Here is an 18,739-nt window from a genome sequence, read left to right as displayed (position 1 = left end):
TGATTGACATTAATGGACAGAAAGCATGCAACATATATAATGTAAGTTACCATTCAGAAAATCTATCATCTTGACAGTGATAGTTTAAGTGTGTTTGTGGGGGGATTAGTGATATGCCTTATTGTATAACCCCCAACATGCAAAGATGTCAACAGTCATACATTTGCAACATAGATTCAGTTTATACATTTACTTTGCTTTAGCAGGACAAGGTTGGCAGATACATGGGGGCAAAGAGGGATTTTTGTTTTAAGAAAAGAAGGAAGAAAATATTAGAAAATAAAAACCAACCTGCATCAATACCAATCTCCACTGTTTAGAGGTCTAGAAGAAACCTTACTATTTATAGAGGGGCCCCCAAGGCAATTGCGCAATTGCCTCATGAGAAATCTTGCCCCAAAATTACATTTAAGAAAACATATTCTAAAATTTGTTACAATGAATAGATATTTTAAACTACTACATAGATTGCAGCAGATCTACATTATATAATAAAAAAGCAACATTTTTTTTTAAATTTGCTCGAAATATATCAGCTCTCAGATGCTTTCTTATGTCTACTTTCAACCTTCCCAAATATTATTTAACATTCATTGACTTAGCAACCTTCATGTCTTCATAGCTCATAAATTGTACACACTGTCTGCTTGCAGCTTCACAATACTGAAGGGAAATACAAAACACAAGATATCCAAGACTTTTATGTCATGTACAAGAATATATATAGCAGTATAAACCATGCAGCTATTTGGTTATAATTCAATGACTAATATAGATAAAGAGTCCAAAAAAGTAAGGGGATATCCAAGAGTGGTTTCTAGTGTGACTGAAGGCAAGTAATGTAAACACAAACTAAGCTCAAAGTATTGTATGAGACAAACATAACGTTGATGATAGTATTTAATTTTAAACAAGTAACAGTAAAGCTTTCCAAGTATGTCTCAAAAAGGAAAAACAAGTTGAGCTTCTTGCTGAGAAAGTGTGTCATGATCATCATCAGTTCAGTGCTATCCTCTGTAGAGAGTGCACGCCCCTTTCTGTAGTCTTATACTTGCAGTTGGCTATTCCTCCCCCTCTCTTCCTCCTTTAACTCTATGGGAAGCCAGACTTAGTGCAACTTGGCACAGGACTCCTGCAATCAGTCAGAAAGCAGATCCATGCCAGATCTGCTTTAACTACGGATTACTACAAGGACTGAGAGGAGAGAAAGGGCACAGCGAAAACATTAAAGAGGGAAGCAAAATGCATGACTTGTAAATACTGAACAGAAAGTTTGGAACTGCATCTTTTCTAACTGTGTCACTTGTACACAAGTACCTGTCCAAGGTTCTAACACAAATCTGGACTTGCCTCATTTTTCTCTGATATTTTCAGCGCATTTCTACCAAATGTCAAATACTATGATCACTTTTATAGGACTTAACATTTTGCAAGGTGGCTTAGCTATTGTATATTCCATCACATCTCTTTAATGAACAAATAAAACTGATTTATTAATCTCTCCTAGAGCACCAGCTGGTTGTTTTAGGGTATCATGCCAACTTTTGATGAAGTCCTAAAGGAAGCTGGTGAATTTGGATGCTACCAGAAGAGGGTATTCATACTTCTCTGCCTAACAGGAATCACGTTTGCTTTCTCCTTTGTGGTGATTGTATTTCAGGGGCAGTTGCCAGATAATTACTGGTGCAGGAACTCTGAAGTGGCAGAAGTGAGCAAACTTTGTGGTTGGAGTTCCCATGAGGAAAGAAATTACACAGTGCCATGGCTGAATGCACAAAGGACGGAGGAAAGCCATTGCAATATATACGACTTAAACTGGAACAGCAGCTTATCTTCTATCAGCTGTGTGGATCCATTATCTACTTTCATAAACCTGAGCCAAGAGCAACTACCACTAAAATCTTGCCAGGACGGGTGGATCTTTGACGAGCATCATTCAACGATCATAAGCCAGGTAATTATAAACATAAGAGACTGGGGATGTAAAGTGCAGATCTGTCTGAACAGTAGTGTTAGTGAGCAAAATTCACAAATAAATATCTTCTTAAGACCCTCCAGCTTTATCAGTTTCTTTATTATACTACAAAAGCTGATTCACTAAAGTTTACTTATATCTCTTTAGTGGATCAGCTGCATATTAAATAGGAACCGATGAAGCTGTAGAGTTTTGAAAAAGTAAATTTTCCAACTTTCTTCTGAGTTATTACTTTTAGCCTTCCAAAGCAAACTCAAGTGAGAAAAGGAGATTTTATGTATGAGCATGAAAACATATTGCAATTATATTATTGTGAGAAATGCGTTGTAAAATCTTTATTCACATTATACATTTCACACTTCTAATAAGTTAAATCTTATCTTTAAAATCTATTATTTGTATATAATACGTGCACAGGTTCCTAATCTTGCAACACATAAATAGTAGTCAAATCAGATACAGGTGTATTGCGAATGAATATTACTTACTCTGATGTATTGCACAGTTTCCTCCAGGAATTTTTTTGCTGAATTTTGACTGTCACTTATACTTCTTTTGAAAGTGAAAACCTTATAGAATGTATCTAGGCTAATTTCTGTAGGCATTAACAGTGTTTTTGTAGAAATATATTGATCAGCATTTTAGCATGGAAGAGAACAGCCTGTGCATGTTTGTTTACAACAGATGATTTATCAAGGCTCAAGAATTATAGAGGTTTTAATGAATTAATCAATTATATGAGGAGAGATTTTTTGTTTTGTTTCTATGTAGTTTGAAATATTCACTCTATGTTACACATTCTTCAGCTAAGACAGTTAAGTTCACTTTCATAAAGGAAAAAATAACTAGGAGTAATAAACAAACTTTAAATTATATTTGATATCGATTGATACTGTTTAAAATTATGCTGAGAAAATGTACAAATTTAAAGAGATAAAAATGTGAATAACATTATAATAAAATTAGCAATAAATGTTTGTGCATGACTTATACTGTAGTATGCATATTTATGACTCCTTTACATTTATTGGTGAGCAGGGACAAGCCTTTACAAGCATAACAGCAAAACTACCTCTTTAAATGGCAGGAAAATCTGTGAGAAAAATATACAACATCTAAAATTGTAAATTATAATGCAGCAAAAACAAATCCATCAATTTTTATCTCAATGTCCTACATCCATGTTAAAGGGACACTGAACCCAATTTTTTTTTCTTTCATGATTCAGATAGAGCATGCAATTTTAAACAACTTTCTAATTTACTCCTGTTATCAAAATGTCTTTATTCTCTTGGTATCTTTATTTGAAAAGCAAGAATGTAAGTTTAGATACCGGACCATTTTTAGTGAACACCCTGGGTTGTCCTTGCTGATTGGACAGGACCAATAAACAAGTGCTGTCCAGGGTCTCAACCAAAATTTGTCTGGCTCCTTAGCTTAGATGCCTTCTGTTTCAAATAAAGATAGCAAGAGAACGAAGAAAAATTGATAATAGGAGTAAGTTAGAAAGTTGCTTAAAATTGCATGGTCTATCTGAATCATTAAATAAAACATTTGGGTTTAGTGTCCCTTTAAGACTGCAGTTTTGGTGATTGCAATGTGAGAATGTACTAATGAAAAAAATACAATCTTGTGGATTAAAGTGACAAGCTTGGTTATAAAACAATCCTTTCTGTTAACTATGTTAAAGAAATTTTTTATCTACTTTAAATAAAAACTGAAACGTACCTTTAATAACTTGCATTACATATAGATGTATTTACTTTCATGCATTATTAATTCAGAACCTTCTGAACATATCAAATGCATCATATCATTTGTAGCCTTTTCTCCAGAATGGACTTTTTCAGATTTTCTTTTTATTTATTTTTTTATTTGTGAAAGCTTTATAACGAAAGAGAAAATAACAGTATGCATCACATGTTTACTAGTTTGTGTTTTCATGGTGTTTACAGTTAAATGTACTATTTATCATTAAAATATAAATAACAGATGCACCTTTTTAAACATAACCTTTATTCAGGTTCTTAAGAAATGAAGTCCATATGTGCTGGCACTTTGCCATTAGACAATAACAGTAGTAATGGTGTAGTATACATAGAGGAAAAAGTCTGCTCCTTTGAGCAGCTTTTATTTATTCAATGTAGGGAGCTGGAACCATTAAGTGCTAGAAAATAAAAATATTCATATGGAAAAGATCAATGCAGAAAGCATAATAGTGTGTATTTGCCATTTATAATCATTAAAAAGTCATAACACAAAGTGCCTTATGGGTTGTGTCTTTTTATGAATTACTACCAACTCACAGCTAGATTAAATATAGATCTATATTTTGTAGCATTAAAGGGACATTAAACCCAAAATATTTCTTTCGTTATTGAGATAGAGAATACAATTTTAAAAAAAGTTTCCAATTTACTTCTATTATCAAATTTTCTTCCTTCTCATGATATTCTTAGATACCTAGGTAGGTAGCGTGCACATGCCTGAAGCACTACATGACAGGAAATAGTGCTGCCACCTAGTGCTCCTGCTAATGTATAACATTGTTGCGAAACTGCTGCTATATAGTGCTGAAGACACGTGCACACTTCTGAGCTTATATCCTTGCTTTTCAACAAAAGATAACAAGAAAACTAAGAAAATGTAATAGAAGTAAATTGGAAAGTTGTTTAAAATTGTATGTTCTATCTGAATCATGAAAGAAAAAAAAAAAGGGTTTTATGTCCCTTTAACCCCTTAACGACCAACGATGTATGGGGTACGTCCTGCAAAAAAATGCAGTTAATGACCAAGGACGTACCCCATACGTCGTTGGTCTTTGAAAGCAGTGGAAGCGATCCTGATAGCTTCCAGCTGCTTTCATGTTATTGCAGTGATGCCTCAATATTGAGGCATCCTGCAATAACTGTTTTTAGCCATCCGATGCAGAGAGAGACACTCTGTGGCCCTCTCTGCATCGGCTATCGATGGCCGTTATAGTTGGTGGGTGGGAGCTCATCCAGGGAGGCGGGTGGGCAGTCATTGGTGGAGGAGGGGGGAGGGATCTTGTGTGGGTGCGTGCATGGGCGCGTGCACAAGAGCCGTGCACGAGCGCGTGTACATGAGATATCTATGAAAACAGCATCAATATGCTGTAGATCTGGAGGGTGGGAGAGAGGACTGGGGAGGGTGGAATTTTAAAATCAAGGCATCTGGGAGAGGGTGGGGGGTTGGATGTTGAGGGGGGGGGCAGCTACACTACAGAAATAAAGAAAATATTTAATAAAATAAAAAAAGTAAAAAACATTATTATTTTTCAAACTGGGTACTGCCAGTACCCAATATGGTGCACAATAAAGGCAGAGGGGGGGGGGGGGTTAAAGAGCTGTTTGGGGGGGATCAGGGAGGTTGGGGGCTAAGGGGGGGTCCTACACAGCAGAATAATTATTAATTATTTTTTTAAAAAAAAAACCTAAAACCCCCCAAAAAACTTTTATTTTAGTACTGGCAGACTTTCTGCCAGTACTTAAGATGGCAGGGACAATTGTGGGGTGGGGGAGGGAAGGGAGCTGTTTGGGAGGGATCAGGGGGTGGGATGTGTCAGGTGGGAGGCTGATCTCTACACTAAAGCTAAAATTAACCCTGCAAGCTCCCTACAAGCTACCTAATTAACTCCTTCACTGCTAGACATAATATACGTGTGATGCGCAGTGGCATATAGCGACCTTCTAACTACCAAAAAGCAACGCCAAAGCCATATATGTCTGCTATTTCTGAACAAACGGGATCCCAGAGAAGCATTTACAACAATTTGTGCCATAATTGCACAAGCTGTTTGTAAATAATTTCAGTGAGAAACCTAAAATTGTGAAATATTTAAAGTTTTTTTTAATTTGATCGCATTTGGCGGTGAAATGGTGGAATGAAATATACCAAAATGGGCCTAGATCAATACTTGGGGTTGTTTACTACACTACACTAAAGCTAAAATTAACCCTACAAGCTCCCTACATGCTCCCTAATTAACCCCTTCACTGCTGTGCATAATACATGTGTGGTGCGCAGTGGCATTTAGCGGCCTTCTAATTACCAAAAAGCAACGTAAAAGCCATATATGTCTGCTATTTCTGAACAAAGGGGATCCCAGAGAAGCATTTAAAACCATTTGTGCAATAATTGCACAAGCTGTTTGTAAATAATTTCAGTGAGAAACCTAAAGTTTGTGAAAAAATTTGTGAAAAAGTGAACATTTTTTTTTATTTGATCGCATTTGGCGGTGAAATGGTGGCATAAAATATACCAAAATGGACCTAGATCAATACTTTGGGATGTCTTCTAAAAATATATATATATATATATATATATATATATATATATATATATATATATATATATATATATATATACATGTTAAAGGATATTCAGGGATTCCTGACAGATATCAGTGTCCCAATGTAACTAGCGCTAATTTTGAAAAAAAGTGGTTTGGAAATAGCAAAGTGCTACTTTTATTTAGTGCCCTATAACTTGCAAAAAAAGCAAAGAACATGTAAACATTGGGTATTTCTAAACTCAGGACAAAATTTAGAAACTATTTAGAATGGGTGTTTTTTGGTGGTTGTAGATGTGCAACAGATTTTGGGGGTCAAAGTTTGAAAAAATTGTTTTTTTTTCCATTTTTTCCTCATATTTTATAATTATTTTTTTTTTATTTTTTTTTAATATATTTTTATTGAGGTAAAGAAAACAAATACAACGTATGCAATATGAAGGGCAATGTGTCACAAGCAGTAATACAATTTTGCAGTCACATATAGCGGCATAACATTTAGTAGAGAATTCTCTATGGCAGAACATTACCCCTTATCAATACCTCATATTTAGTATTAAAACTCGCTAGTGTCTTCCGTATTATAGAGATCCCTCTAGGGGATCTGAAAATTAGAACATGATAGAAGACATGGATTCTAAAGTTAATATTAAAGAAAATCCTAATCATAACCCAAAGGACACTCCATTAAAACAAGGCTGTAGAAATCGCTTCATAGAATAATCTAGGTATCAACATAAAGAGGAGTAGAACTGAACACATTACTGTGGCTTGCGGGCGTCAGGAGCCGCCTGGGGGTGGCTAAATGAACATGTCAGCCCAAAGGATAATCCTTAATTCTACTGTTAGTCATAATTCGTGGATAAAATCATGGAAAGTTTAGTTAGGGCTTGTTGGCGAGAGAGTTACCACCCCTCTTACAGGTTACCCTCTACTACAAATTTATAACTAGGTCAAATTGACCGGCATTCCTAATTTATTTTCCTGCAGAAAGCGCCTTAACAATTAATCCAGTCATGCCTTACTCAGGGGCTACTTTCTGGAATGTATAGGAGGCTTATATAATTGCCACAGCTAAGTCTCTTCAGACCTCCAACTCCTCAGCGTCAGTTCTAAAACCTCAATAGATGTGCATGTAGATCCACATATATTGCCAGAGTGTAAAAATAAACAGTTGCAGACAGTAAAACACGAAAGGTTAAACACAATAAAACTATCATAGTTAGGATCCAGAGAGCCATTATTACACCAGTCTAAGTACATGCTTTGATAAGGCTCAACGGACAGGGCAGAGGCTACTAAACTCTGCCAAATAGGTATATAAAGGGTAAAGTATTTATCCCTTGCTCCACATACGTGGGGGGGGGGGGGGGAGTGAGCGGAACCGGAGCTATTGATGGAAATCCCTTCATTGAACCAAATGTATACATTAATTTATTCTGGTTATGTCTTCTCATCCCCAGAAAATAATAATATCCCCTGCCCAATGAGGGCTACAGTAGTGTTTAGGGATCTTTCTCAGCAAGATTTAAAGATGGCCAGGGGCTACAAAGCTTCTCGTAAGGAGAACGTCAGGGATGTAAAATCTAGCGTATGCCTATTTATGCTATATAAATAACTAGAGTAGATAAGTGGGGTCTAGACTAAAGAAAGGGCATGTCACTCCAAGAACTAAACATGAATCACTGGTTGATAGATTGACCCTCCATTAGTGACAACTAATCAGATCCAGGGCTGAGCAGTCAAATAGCAATTCCATGTTTCAAAGCTAAACATAAGGCTTATATAGGTGATAAATGTCCAGCACAGAGCATTAGGCTAAGGGAACTTAATGTAAAGAAGCATGCAGAGTTCCAGACAATAATCCTGCTCAGTACAGTACTAGTAAACTGGTTTACATAGGGAGGCAGTCACAAATATAAAAGTATGCGGTGTGCAGAAGCGCAAGCTATATATGTAGCAGGGAAATGTGCTCGATGGTATATGGAAGCACGGGGCAGTCCTCCTCAGAAGATCCGACAATATGCCGTCATGAATACTGTGGGTAGGAACCCACAGCAAAGAGGGGGCCTCAGGTAGAAGAAATGCAGCAGTGTCGTCTCTCTCAGTTCCAATAATACTGTTCTAACACTCCTGCTTGTGGAGGTTGCTTACCCTGTCTATCCAATGCCCGTCCGGTGCATCTGAAAGCCTTGGCAATGTTCCCAGCAGACCTGCTGTAAAAAGTCAGCCGAGCTGATGCCAGACAAAAAGGAGCGCGACACTGCGTGGGCATCGCAGCGCATCACAGAGCCTTCCCCCATGTACAAGTGGGCATACTGTGTATCCACACGTGTTAGCAATCTATTTGCGGTGACAGAGGGAAAACAGAGCTCCGGCTTAGGACCCGCACTCACACACACCAGCGATGGGGAGCATGGCTGGGGTTCCAGAGGTGCTGTGTAACACTGGGACTCCGGTGCTGTTTCTTGTTCCTCAGCAGCGATATCGCTTCTTAGTCGCGCTGCTCGAATTTTGACAGTTAGGGCATCCAGTCTTTCCCACATCCTCCTCCCATATTCTTCAAATAAATCTCTGATGTCGGAGTACAGCACTTGGGTCTCCATTACGGTAGCAGGACATCCACACCCAAAATGGCGCTTCAGCATATGATAGGGAGCCCCGCCACAGTTACTCAGCTCTGGATGAGGCACACAGCTCTCAATTCTTTACCCCCACATCTCCGGCTTCTTCCTATGCTGATATCTTTTAGTTACAAGCTGAATAGAGTGGTTTTATCAGGGATAAATCACATTTTATGGGGTTGAAGTCAGGAGCTCTTGAACACTGCGACCTGCAGCTTTGGCGGTAACTCCGCCCCCCCCATTTTATAATTTTTTTAATAGTAAATTATAAGATATGATGAAAATAATGTATCTCTGGAAAGTCCATTTAATGGCGTGAAAAACGTTATATAATATGTGTGGGTACAGTAAACGAGTAAGAGGAAAATTACAGCTAAACACAAACACCGCAGAAATGTAAAAATAGCCTTGGTCCCAAACGGTCAACAAATGGAAAAGTGCTCTGGTCACTAAGGGGTTAAGGTGCAGACTTTTGTGGCTGAGATAGGTCCTCATGGTTTTTGAATATTAATTTTAGACTACATGGCTGCCTTTGGTGCAGGGATAGGCACGGACCGAGGCTGTGGCGGACATTTTCCAAAGTACAGACCTTAGTGAAGGACACCAAGGTACATTTCAAATTAAAAACATCCAAAAACACTCTCTTTACAAAAAGGGTAGTGGATACACAGTGGAATAGCCATCCAGCAGAAGTGGTAGAGACAGTGAACTAGTTTAAACATGCATGGGATAGGCATAAGGTTATGCTAGATATAAGATAAGGCCAGGAACTAATGAAAGTATTCAGAAAATTGGGCAGACTAGATATGCCGAATGGTTCCTATCTGCCGACATATTCTATGTTTCTATAAGTCATAAGAGCGACACTGCTGTTAAATGGGCTGCACGTTGGACGTCCCTGGTCTAGTTCCACAAGTACAAATGAGTCATCTAATCAAACAAGTTTAAAATAACATTTATATAAATACTGCTTGTGGTATTACCTTTTATTATTTTTTGGTTATATTGAGAGTCTGCAACTCCTGACCAAACCCACCCACCTTGATGTTAATTGCATGATCATCATGGTTGGTTACTTACTTGGTTACGTAAGGTTTGCCAGAGTAGGCAGCAGTCTTCTACACACAGATACCAGCACCACGCTGCCGCACAGATCAAGGAATTGGGATGGGTCATGACTCACTGTTAGTTGACTGCAGGCAACTTACTTCTTCCCTCACTTTCCCGCTACTAAGAATGGCGCCACTTGGGTCAAGGAGGAGTGAGGACCAGCATTCATCTGTCCTACTCCTCCCTCCCTTCCACAAAATGGGTGGCGGACACTGCAAGGGCCAGTCACTGACACCTTGCCTATCTCTGCTTTGGCGTGAAACGTTGCATGGCCATTTTGTCTCATATAATAATATAAACACTGTGGAACTGTGGAATACATTACATAAATGTATAATGTATGCTGTTTCGCATGACTTTTATTAGCAGGTGGCCATATTTCAAGGATTTTAAGCAGATATGTCTCAATGCTTAATTTTGAATAGGGCTTATAAGAGAAAAAAAAACTTTTGGCCCAGTTTTCTAAAACTCTCTGCTCTGATGATATTTTCTTAAAAGATCCATTGGTGCTTGAAGGTCCTTCATGGGATTCTCTAAAGATACAGTACATTTTACCTTGATAGCAATGTAACATACATTTCTAAATGTGAAAGACAGACACATATTATGCATACCAGAATAGCTGTTAAAAGTGTATTGAAAGTAAAAAGTAAAAATCACACAACGTAAAACTTATTAAAGGGACACTCAAGTCAAAATAAACTTTTATGATTTAAAAAGAGCATGCCATTTTAAGACACTTTCCAATTTACTTGTTTTATTACATTTTGCTCAGTCTTGTTACATACACACTTTCTGTGGAACAAGAGCCTACTGAGCATGTGCACAAGTTTACAGGTTATACGTATACTAGTCTGTGATTGGCTGATGTCTGTCACATGATATAAGGAGCCGGAAAATGGGAGAAAAAATTAATTTGTCAGAAAAAAATCTACTGCTTATTTGATTTCAGAGTAGGTGTTAAATCATTGTATTTTTATTATGCACTTGTTATTTATGCAATTCCACTGCACTGAGTTTTCCTTTAATAATAAATATTACAATTTGTATTGAAGACATACAGCAAAATTCTTATTTAAAATACACAGACAAAAAATCATATTTAAAGGAACAGTGAAGTCAAAATGAAACCTTTATTTTTCAGATAGAGCGTGCAATTTTAAACCACTTTCCAATTTACTTTTATTAATACTAATTTGCATTGTTCTCCTTTTAGCCTTTGTTGAAAGCATAGCTAGGTAGGCTCAGGAGCAGCAATGCATTACCGAGATATAGTTGCTGATTTACGACTGCTCATTTAGGTCTCTTGTCTTTGGCTCACCCAATGTGTTCAGCCACTTCGCTTTAGTGCGCTGCTGCTTCTTCAACAAAGGATGTCAAGAATAGAAGAAAACTGGAAGTTATTTAAAATTGTACACTCTATATGAATCATGAAAGAAAGATCTTGGCTTTTCATACTAAACCCAATTTTTTTATTGTATGATTCAGATAGAGCATGCAATTTTAAGCAACTTTTTAATTTACTCTTGTTCTTTTGGTATCTTTATTTGAAAAGCAGGAATGAAAGCTTAGGAGCCGGACCATTTTTAGTACAGTACCATGGAAAACGCTTGCTGATTGGTGGCTACATTTAGCCACTAATCAGCAAGCGTTACCCAGGTGCTGAACCTAACAGCTCCTATGCTTTCATTCCTGCTTTTCAAATAAAGATACCAAGAGAATGAAGAAAATTGATAATAGGAGTAAATTAGAAAGTTGCTTAAAATTGCATGCTCTATCTGAATCATAAAAGAAAAAAAATTGGGTTTAGTATCCCTTTAATGTACAAATTGTATTTAATGTACAATGCACAGTAAAAGTTGTACCAAAAAGCACAAAATGGAACGTGCACTTTTTTCTTTTTTTTTAAAAGGAGTCTTGCAGTCTAGGTGAGTGAGCTGAACATGGGCATTCTTTGGGCGTGTCTGAAGTTATCTCACAGGTCTTGTCATATTTTGTAAGCATCTTACCCTTGTATATATCACTGTTTTATCTCGTCCAATGAAAGCTGGTGAGTTTGTCCCAATATATGTAATCTACAGGGGTGAACTGAGCAGTCTGGCAAATAAGACCTGAACTGAGGGCCTAGCATGGTGTGGGGGGCATCAGTGGTGTTGCCTGGGGGGGCACAGGCCCTCGTGCATCATGTTTTATTTGCTTTTGTGCCCCCAAAGTCTTCCAGCAGCTGTTCCTGGTGTGCTGTCTCTGCTCACAGTGACAGATGGGCTAGCAGTAAGCAAGCAATTAAATGTGGATCCAGTGGGGACCCTATGCTTAATTAGGGGCATGTGTGGGATCTGGCCCTGGAAAGTGGGGGCCCTTTGGGGCTCTGTTGCTGTGGGGTCTTGCTCCGGAGGTTGGGGCCCTGGTGGGGGCTTATATTGGGAGGCAGCAGGGTGAGGGAAGGGGCATGTGGGATGCAACAGTTATCAGGGGCCTTCCATAATTTTTGCCCAGGGGCCATAGTTGGTCTCAGTCTACCCCTGGTAATGCCTTATTGCACTGATACAAAAAGATTTGTATATGAAAGTAGAGGAAATGTAAAGTAAAGTTCTTTGAAAACAACTTAATGTATTGTAAGTGCTTAAATTAGTTTTTGTTATCAGTCTCCAGTTGCTACCTGTCACATTCACTCTTCCCTGCAAGCCCTGCATTCCAGAGAGCTTCATAACTTATGGTCCATCAAGTTTAACCTATACAAATCTTAATATACTACAAAATAGGCTCAAGATGAGCTTAAATGAATCCCATTAAAAAGGTGACCCATTTAGGGCCATAATACCCAAATGTTTAAACACTTGAAAGTGATGCAGCATAGCTGTAAAAAGCTGACTAGAATATCTCCTGAACATCTCTATGTAAAAAAGAAAGATATTTTACCTCAAAAGTTCCTCAGTAGCCACCTCCCATTGTAAAGGATTTCTAAGCAGCATTTTAGTGTGTCTGTCCTGGGACAGCTGAAAGGATGAGCCTCGTGAACTCTCATATTATTTCACCAATCAGGTAAAGGAAGCTTACTATGAAATCTCATGAGAGTTAAGTGAAATCTCATGAGATCACAGTAAGAGTTCATGACCTCAGCACTGCTGATGCTGATTGGCTGCTGTTCATTTCTTCTTCTTTTTTTTTTATTTTTACCTGCAGCTGGGAGTAAGTGAAGTATAACTTTTTACACAGAACTTACTCTGCTGAGCTGAGGAGATTGTGAGGTAAAATATCTTCCTTTTTTATATAGAGATGCTCAGGTGATATTTTCCTGTCAGCTCTTTACAGTCATACTGCATCAGTTTCTTTTTTTTTTTATTATTATATTTATTTAATGATTGGACACCAAAATAATTTTTTTTTACAATACATCGATGTCTATATACAATGAATATCACAAAAACAAAATAAATTCAATTCTCAAACCTTGTTGGTATAGAAGTATACAAAACATCCTAAATTCATTTCCTTGGTGTCCCCTTTTTTCCACAAAATACCTAAACACAACCTACATAATACGCCTGTGAAAATCAATTAGAACTAGACAAAACAATAAAGAGAAGAAGAATGGAAGGAAAAAAAAAAAAAAAAAAGGAAATTTTCCTTCCTCCTCCTCACCTCCTCCCCTCCCCTCTCCCCCATTATTGGATAGAACCCAATTCAAACTCTATTGTCCTGTATACTGTCAATCCAAGAAGATGGGAATATGCCTAATAGAACTAGTTCCGCAAAACTGACTGAAGAAAGAAATGGAGAGAGAATTTGTTTTTGTATGGGAGAGGGATAGGACTTAATGAACGGGGCCCATGATGAAAGGAAACTTCTGACTCTCTTTTCTGTAGCATCCAGCATATGATAAGATTCAAAAACCATCTGTTCTTGTATAACCTTTACCACCTCATTAAACCCCGGGATTCTACTTGATATCCAGTATTTTAAAATAAGGTGCCTAATTGCCAAGATTATAGCATTGACAATATAAATCCAGGGGTGGTCCCCTGTATTTGATACTAACTTTAGAAATACAACATCTTGCAATTTTAAAGAGACTGATGTTTTAAGATGAGAATTGGACCAGTAAGTAACTTTTGACCATAATTGATTAATTTTTGGGCAGAACCAAAACATGTGGAGAAGATCGGCGCTTGAGTGCGCACATTTAGGACAATTACCTGATCTAGTGGGATAGAATTTGGCGATTTTCTGAGGGGGCATATAGTAATTGTTAATAAACTTAACGTGTGATTCTCTCCAGCCCACAGAAACCTTACTTTTCTTTAGCATAGAGAAACTCTTTTCAATGGTCTCAGAATCTGTCACTATTCCCCGCTGTGACCAAAAGTCACACAGTTTGTCTATCAGCACTTGACTTTGTTTTGACAACATAATGTCATAAATCAAAGAGATTGAAGTGGTTTTTCTGGCAAACTTCTGTATAATTATTTTAACCTCTGACCAAGTTGCAGATAGAGGAAAGATCCAACCTTGCGAGGAAATAAAATGTCGAATCTGAAAAAACGCAAACAGGTTAGATCTTGGAAGATCAAACACTTGAAAAAACTATTCCACATCTAAAATTTGATAATTGTCATCGAAGATCTGCCTTACTAAATTTAAACCCTTTTCATTCCATTTTTTAAAAACTTTCTGAGAAATTCCCGGAATAAATTGCGGGTTGCCCATTATGGGCAAGAGATCTGAGTAGAACGGATCTATGCCTAACATGATACAAAATTTGTGCCAAGCTTGCACTATGTTCTTAAATGAAATTAGGGAGAATACATTCAATGGTAGCTGTCGCAATTTACAATGAAGAATAGCTTTTAGGGCAAAAGGCTGTACTATGAAAGACTCTTCCTCAACTGATGTAACCCTATTTGAATCCGCCATCCAATCAAAGGCAAATTTAACCAATGTTGCAATATTGTATAGCTTAATATCCGGAAGGGACATACCTCCACTGGAGGATTTCTGTCTTAATTTTAGGAGAGCAATACGCGGTTTCTTTCCTCTCCATAAAAATTTGGAGATGTCACCATTTACTTTGCTAATGTCCTTATTTGGTATGAAGACAGGTAGATTTTGTAGTGGGTACAATAAACGGGGAAAAATGATAGTTTTGATTAGATTAACCCTCGCTGAAATAGCAAGGGGAAATGAAGCCAAAGTTGTAAATCTTGTTTAATCTTCTGAAACACCGGGGTATAATTTGCCGAATACCATAGTTTGGGATTCTTATGTAATAATAACCCTAAGTATTTAATTGCGTCCACCGTTTTAAATGGTAGTTCTACCCTCGGAGGAGCAACTTCCCCTACAAACATAAGTTCACTTTTTTCCAGGTTAACTTTGTACCCTGAAAAAGAGCTAAACTCCTCAATCATATCTAATAATGTTGGTAAAGATCGATAGATGTTCTCCAAGAAGACTAAGATATCATCTGCGTATAACAGTACTTTAAGTCTATAAGGACCCAGCGGAATACCAGATAAGCTCTCCCTTAACCTGATTGCAAATGGTTCAAGTGCAATATTGAACAATAAAGGTGATAATGGGCACCCTTGTCTCGTGCCCTGTTGTAGAACCAAGGGAGGAGAGCAAGATCCATTTATTAAAAGATATGAGATGGGTTTTGCATAAATTCTATTGATGAATTGAACAAAATTCCCCTTAAACCCAAACTCATTCAATGATCTAAATAGATGTTTCCATATGATCGAGTCAAAAGCTTTGACTGCATCTAAAGTGAGCACCGCTCTATCTGGGATCTCCCGCTTCACATCCTCCTGATTGGTGTTCCAAGCATAGTTTAGGAAAGTGACAAGTTTACGAAAATTCTTTATGGGATTCCTTTGGGTCATAAACCCTGACTGATCAGGGTGTATGAGATCCTGTAAGCCCCGAGATAATCTAGCCGCCAAAATGGCTGCTAATATTTTATAGTCGGTATTCAATACCGAGATTGGTCTATATGCTGCAGGATCCTCCGGGTCTTTGCCTTTTTTTATAGATAAGAGAAATATTCGCAGATGAAAAATAAGATGAAATTGAATTATCTGAAACATAATATCTATTGTATAAATTCTCCAGTACATCTAGCAGTTCTTCTTTCATACATTTATAAAATTCCGCGGGGAACCCGTCTGGACCTGCTGCTTTATTTAACTTCAGTTGGTCAATAGCCTTGCTAATCTCACTAACAGTAATTGGCTCATTTAGTATGGCAAGATCTTCTGAGGGTAACTTTGGAGTCTTAACCTTAGCCCAAAAAGTTTCTTGGGTAGATCGATTTATATTAACCGCGGAATATAATTTTTGATAATAATTGAAGAACACCTGACCTATTTCCTGATTATCAATGTACCTGACCTCATTATATTTAACAGCAACTATAAAATTCCTCTTTTTCCTATTTCTAGTGAGTCTCGCGAGATATTTGGCAGAACATCCATTGTATCCTCTATAATGCCTATTAATTCTTAATTCTTCCTCCTGTGATCTTTGTTTCAGGAAAATATCCCTTTCCTTCCTATACTCTAAATATATACCCCAATTAACCCCCGAAGGAGCAATCTGTAAATTCCTATACGCATTCTTAACTTTATTGGATAATTGCGTCTCCCTTGTTTTAATTATCTTATCACGTCTCTTCAAATACGCTGGAATTTCCCCTCGCAAAACCGCTTTTAGTGTTTCCCAGAAAATTTCCACCGTGTTTCTATAGCTGACATTAAGCCTACTGAAATCGAACCATCTTTGTCGAATCCAAGAACAAATTCTAGATTCCGTATATAGGTGCCTAGGGAATGAAAACACTGTCTTATTAGGATTCCTCTTTCCACATGGTGGAAGGGACAATGATATTATTGCATGATCCGAAATCAGGATCTGATGGATTTCAGACTCCAATTTCCAAATAGATACAGCCTCCGAGACCAAAAAATGTCGATTCTCAAGAAGGTTCTGTGAGCTTTAGATTCACATGTATACTGCAATGTATCAGGATTTTGCACTCTCCAGATATCAACCAAATTTAATTTATAACAAAAAAATTTAAAATATTTGGCTTCTCTCTTATAAACTGCATCAGTTTCAAGTGATTTAGCATATGAGTATTATGTCCCTTTAACATAAGCAATCATATACCTGAATTCTGTTTCTTGTCAAAAATGTATCTAAACTATTTTTAAATGTATCTAAGGTATTGGTATTTACTACCTTCTCAGGTAATAACTTCCACAATTTGATTGCTCTTACAGTGAAATAACGTTTACTTTGCAGGAGATTAAATCTCCTTTTCTCCAGTCTTCAATTGTGATCACTTATCAAATTTTTCTTGGCATATACAGAGCTTCTGTCATCTCTGTATATGTATATATATAAAGTAATCATGTCACCTCTTTTCTAGAGAAAACAGACCCAGTTTGGCTAACCTCTCCTCAAAGCTTCAAATTTATTTAATAACTACCTAGTTAAAATAAATCCAAACCTAGACATGTGTGTTTCGTTTTGTTCCGAATTTAAATTCAGACAAATTTGTCAAATTCGGAGATTCGGATCGATTCGAATTTCCGAATTACTGTAGCACCGAATCTAACGAATAAATCCGAATTAGTTCGGAATTATTCGTAACATTCGGATGGGCATGGACTAATCACAATTACACTAGTATTGTACTGTATATTAAGTTATATCACTCTGCTATGGGTTACACCTAATATTACATTACATAATACTAGTCTAATACACAGCACATCCCACCTAACACATACCGAACTTCCGAATTTACGAACCGAATATATCCGAATTTATTCGAATCCGAATTAATCCAAACGAATCCGAAACTAATGCATTCGAATGTATCCGAATTTGAATCGATCCGAAAACGAAATTCAAAAACATCCGAATTGATCCGAAACAAACCAAAACAAATTTTTTCGCCGAGCACAAGTCTAAAACTTACCTGTAAAATAAAACCTAACCTGCCTTACACTAAAACTTAAAGGGACACTGAGCCCAATTTTTTTCTTTCATGATTCTGATAGAGCATGCAAATTTAAGCAACTTTCTAATTTACTCCTATTATCAATTTTTCTTCGTTCTCTTGCTTTCTTTATTTGAAAAAGAAGGCATATAAGCTTTTTTTTTGGCTCAGGACCAGGAAAAGCAGTTGTTTATTTGTGAGTGAAATTATCCACCAATCAGCAAGAACAACACAGTGTGTTCACCAAAAATGGGCCGGCATCTAAACTTACATTCTTGCATTTCAAATAAAGATTCCAAGAGAATGAAGAAAATTTGATAATAGGAGTAAATTAGAAAATTGCTTAAAATTGCATGCTCTATCTGAATCGCGAAAGAAAAAAATTGGGTTCAGTGTCCCTTTAACATTACAAACAATAAAAAAAACTACTATTACAAAAAATAAAAAAACCTACCATTGCAAAAAAAAAAAACAACGAAATTATCAAAAAAAATAAAGATTATTCCTATTCTAATACTCTTTTGGAGGGGCCTTTAAAGGGCCTTTTGTAGGGCATTGCCCTGAGTTAAACAGCTCTTTTGCTCCAAAAAAAATACAAACACCCTCTAACACGATACAAACCCCCAACCCCTAAACTACTGAGGGCCCTTAAAAGTGCCTTTTGGGGGACCCTTGAAAGGGCCTTTTGTAGGGCATTGCCCTAAGTTAAA

At 37.2% G+C, this 18,739-nt stretch overlaps 1 protein-coding gene across 1 annotated transcript in view; it reads left to right on the top strand.

Annotated features, from left to right (window-relative positions):
- The first annotated feature begins 1,123 nt into the window (after positions 1-1,123).
- Positions 1,124-18,739, top strand: part of SLC22A3 (solute carrier family 22 member 3) — a 411,481-nt gene continuing 393,865 nt past the window's right edge. The window contains exon 1 of the mRNA XM_053710942.1: positions 1,124-1,954. Coding sequence (XP_053566917.1) covers positions 1,535-1,954 — 420 coding nt within the window. The 5' untranslated portion in view covers positions 1,124-1,534. The remainder of the gene's footprint in view (positions 1,955-18,739) is intronic.

The sequence above is a fragment of the Bombina bombina genome, chromosome 4, assembly GCF_027579735.1.
Source record: "Bombina bombina isolate aBomBom1 chromosome 4, aBomBom1.pri, whole genome shotgun sequence".
NCBI classification, from domain to species: domain Eukaryota; kingdom Metazoa; phylum Chordata; class Amphibia; order Anura; family Bombinatoridae; genus Bombina; species Bombina bombina.
This window is presented reverse-complemented; position numbering and strand designations above follow the sequence as displayed.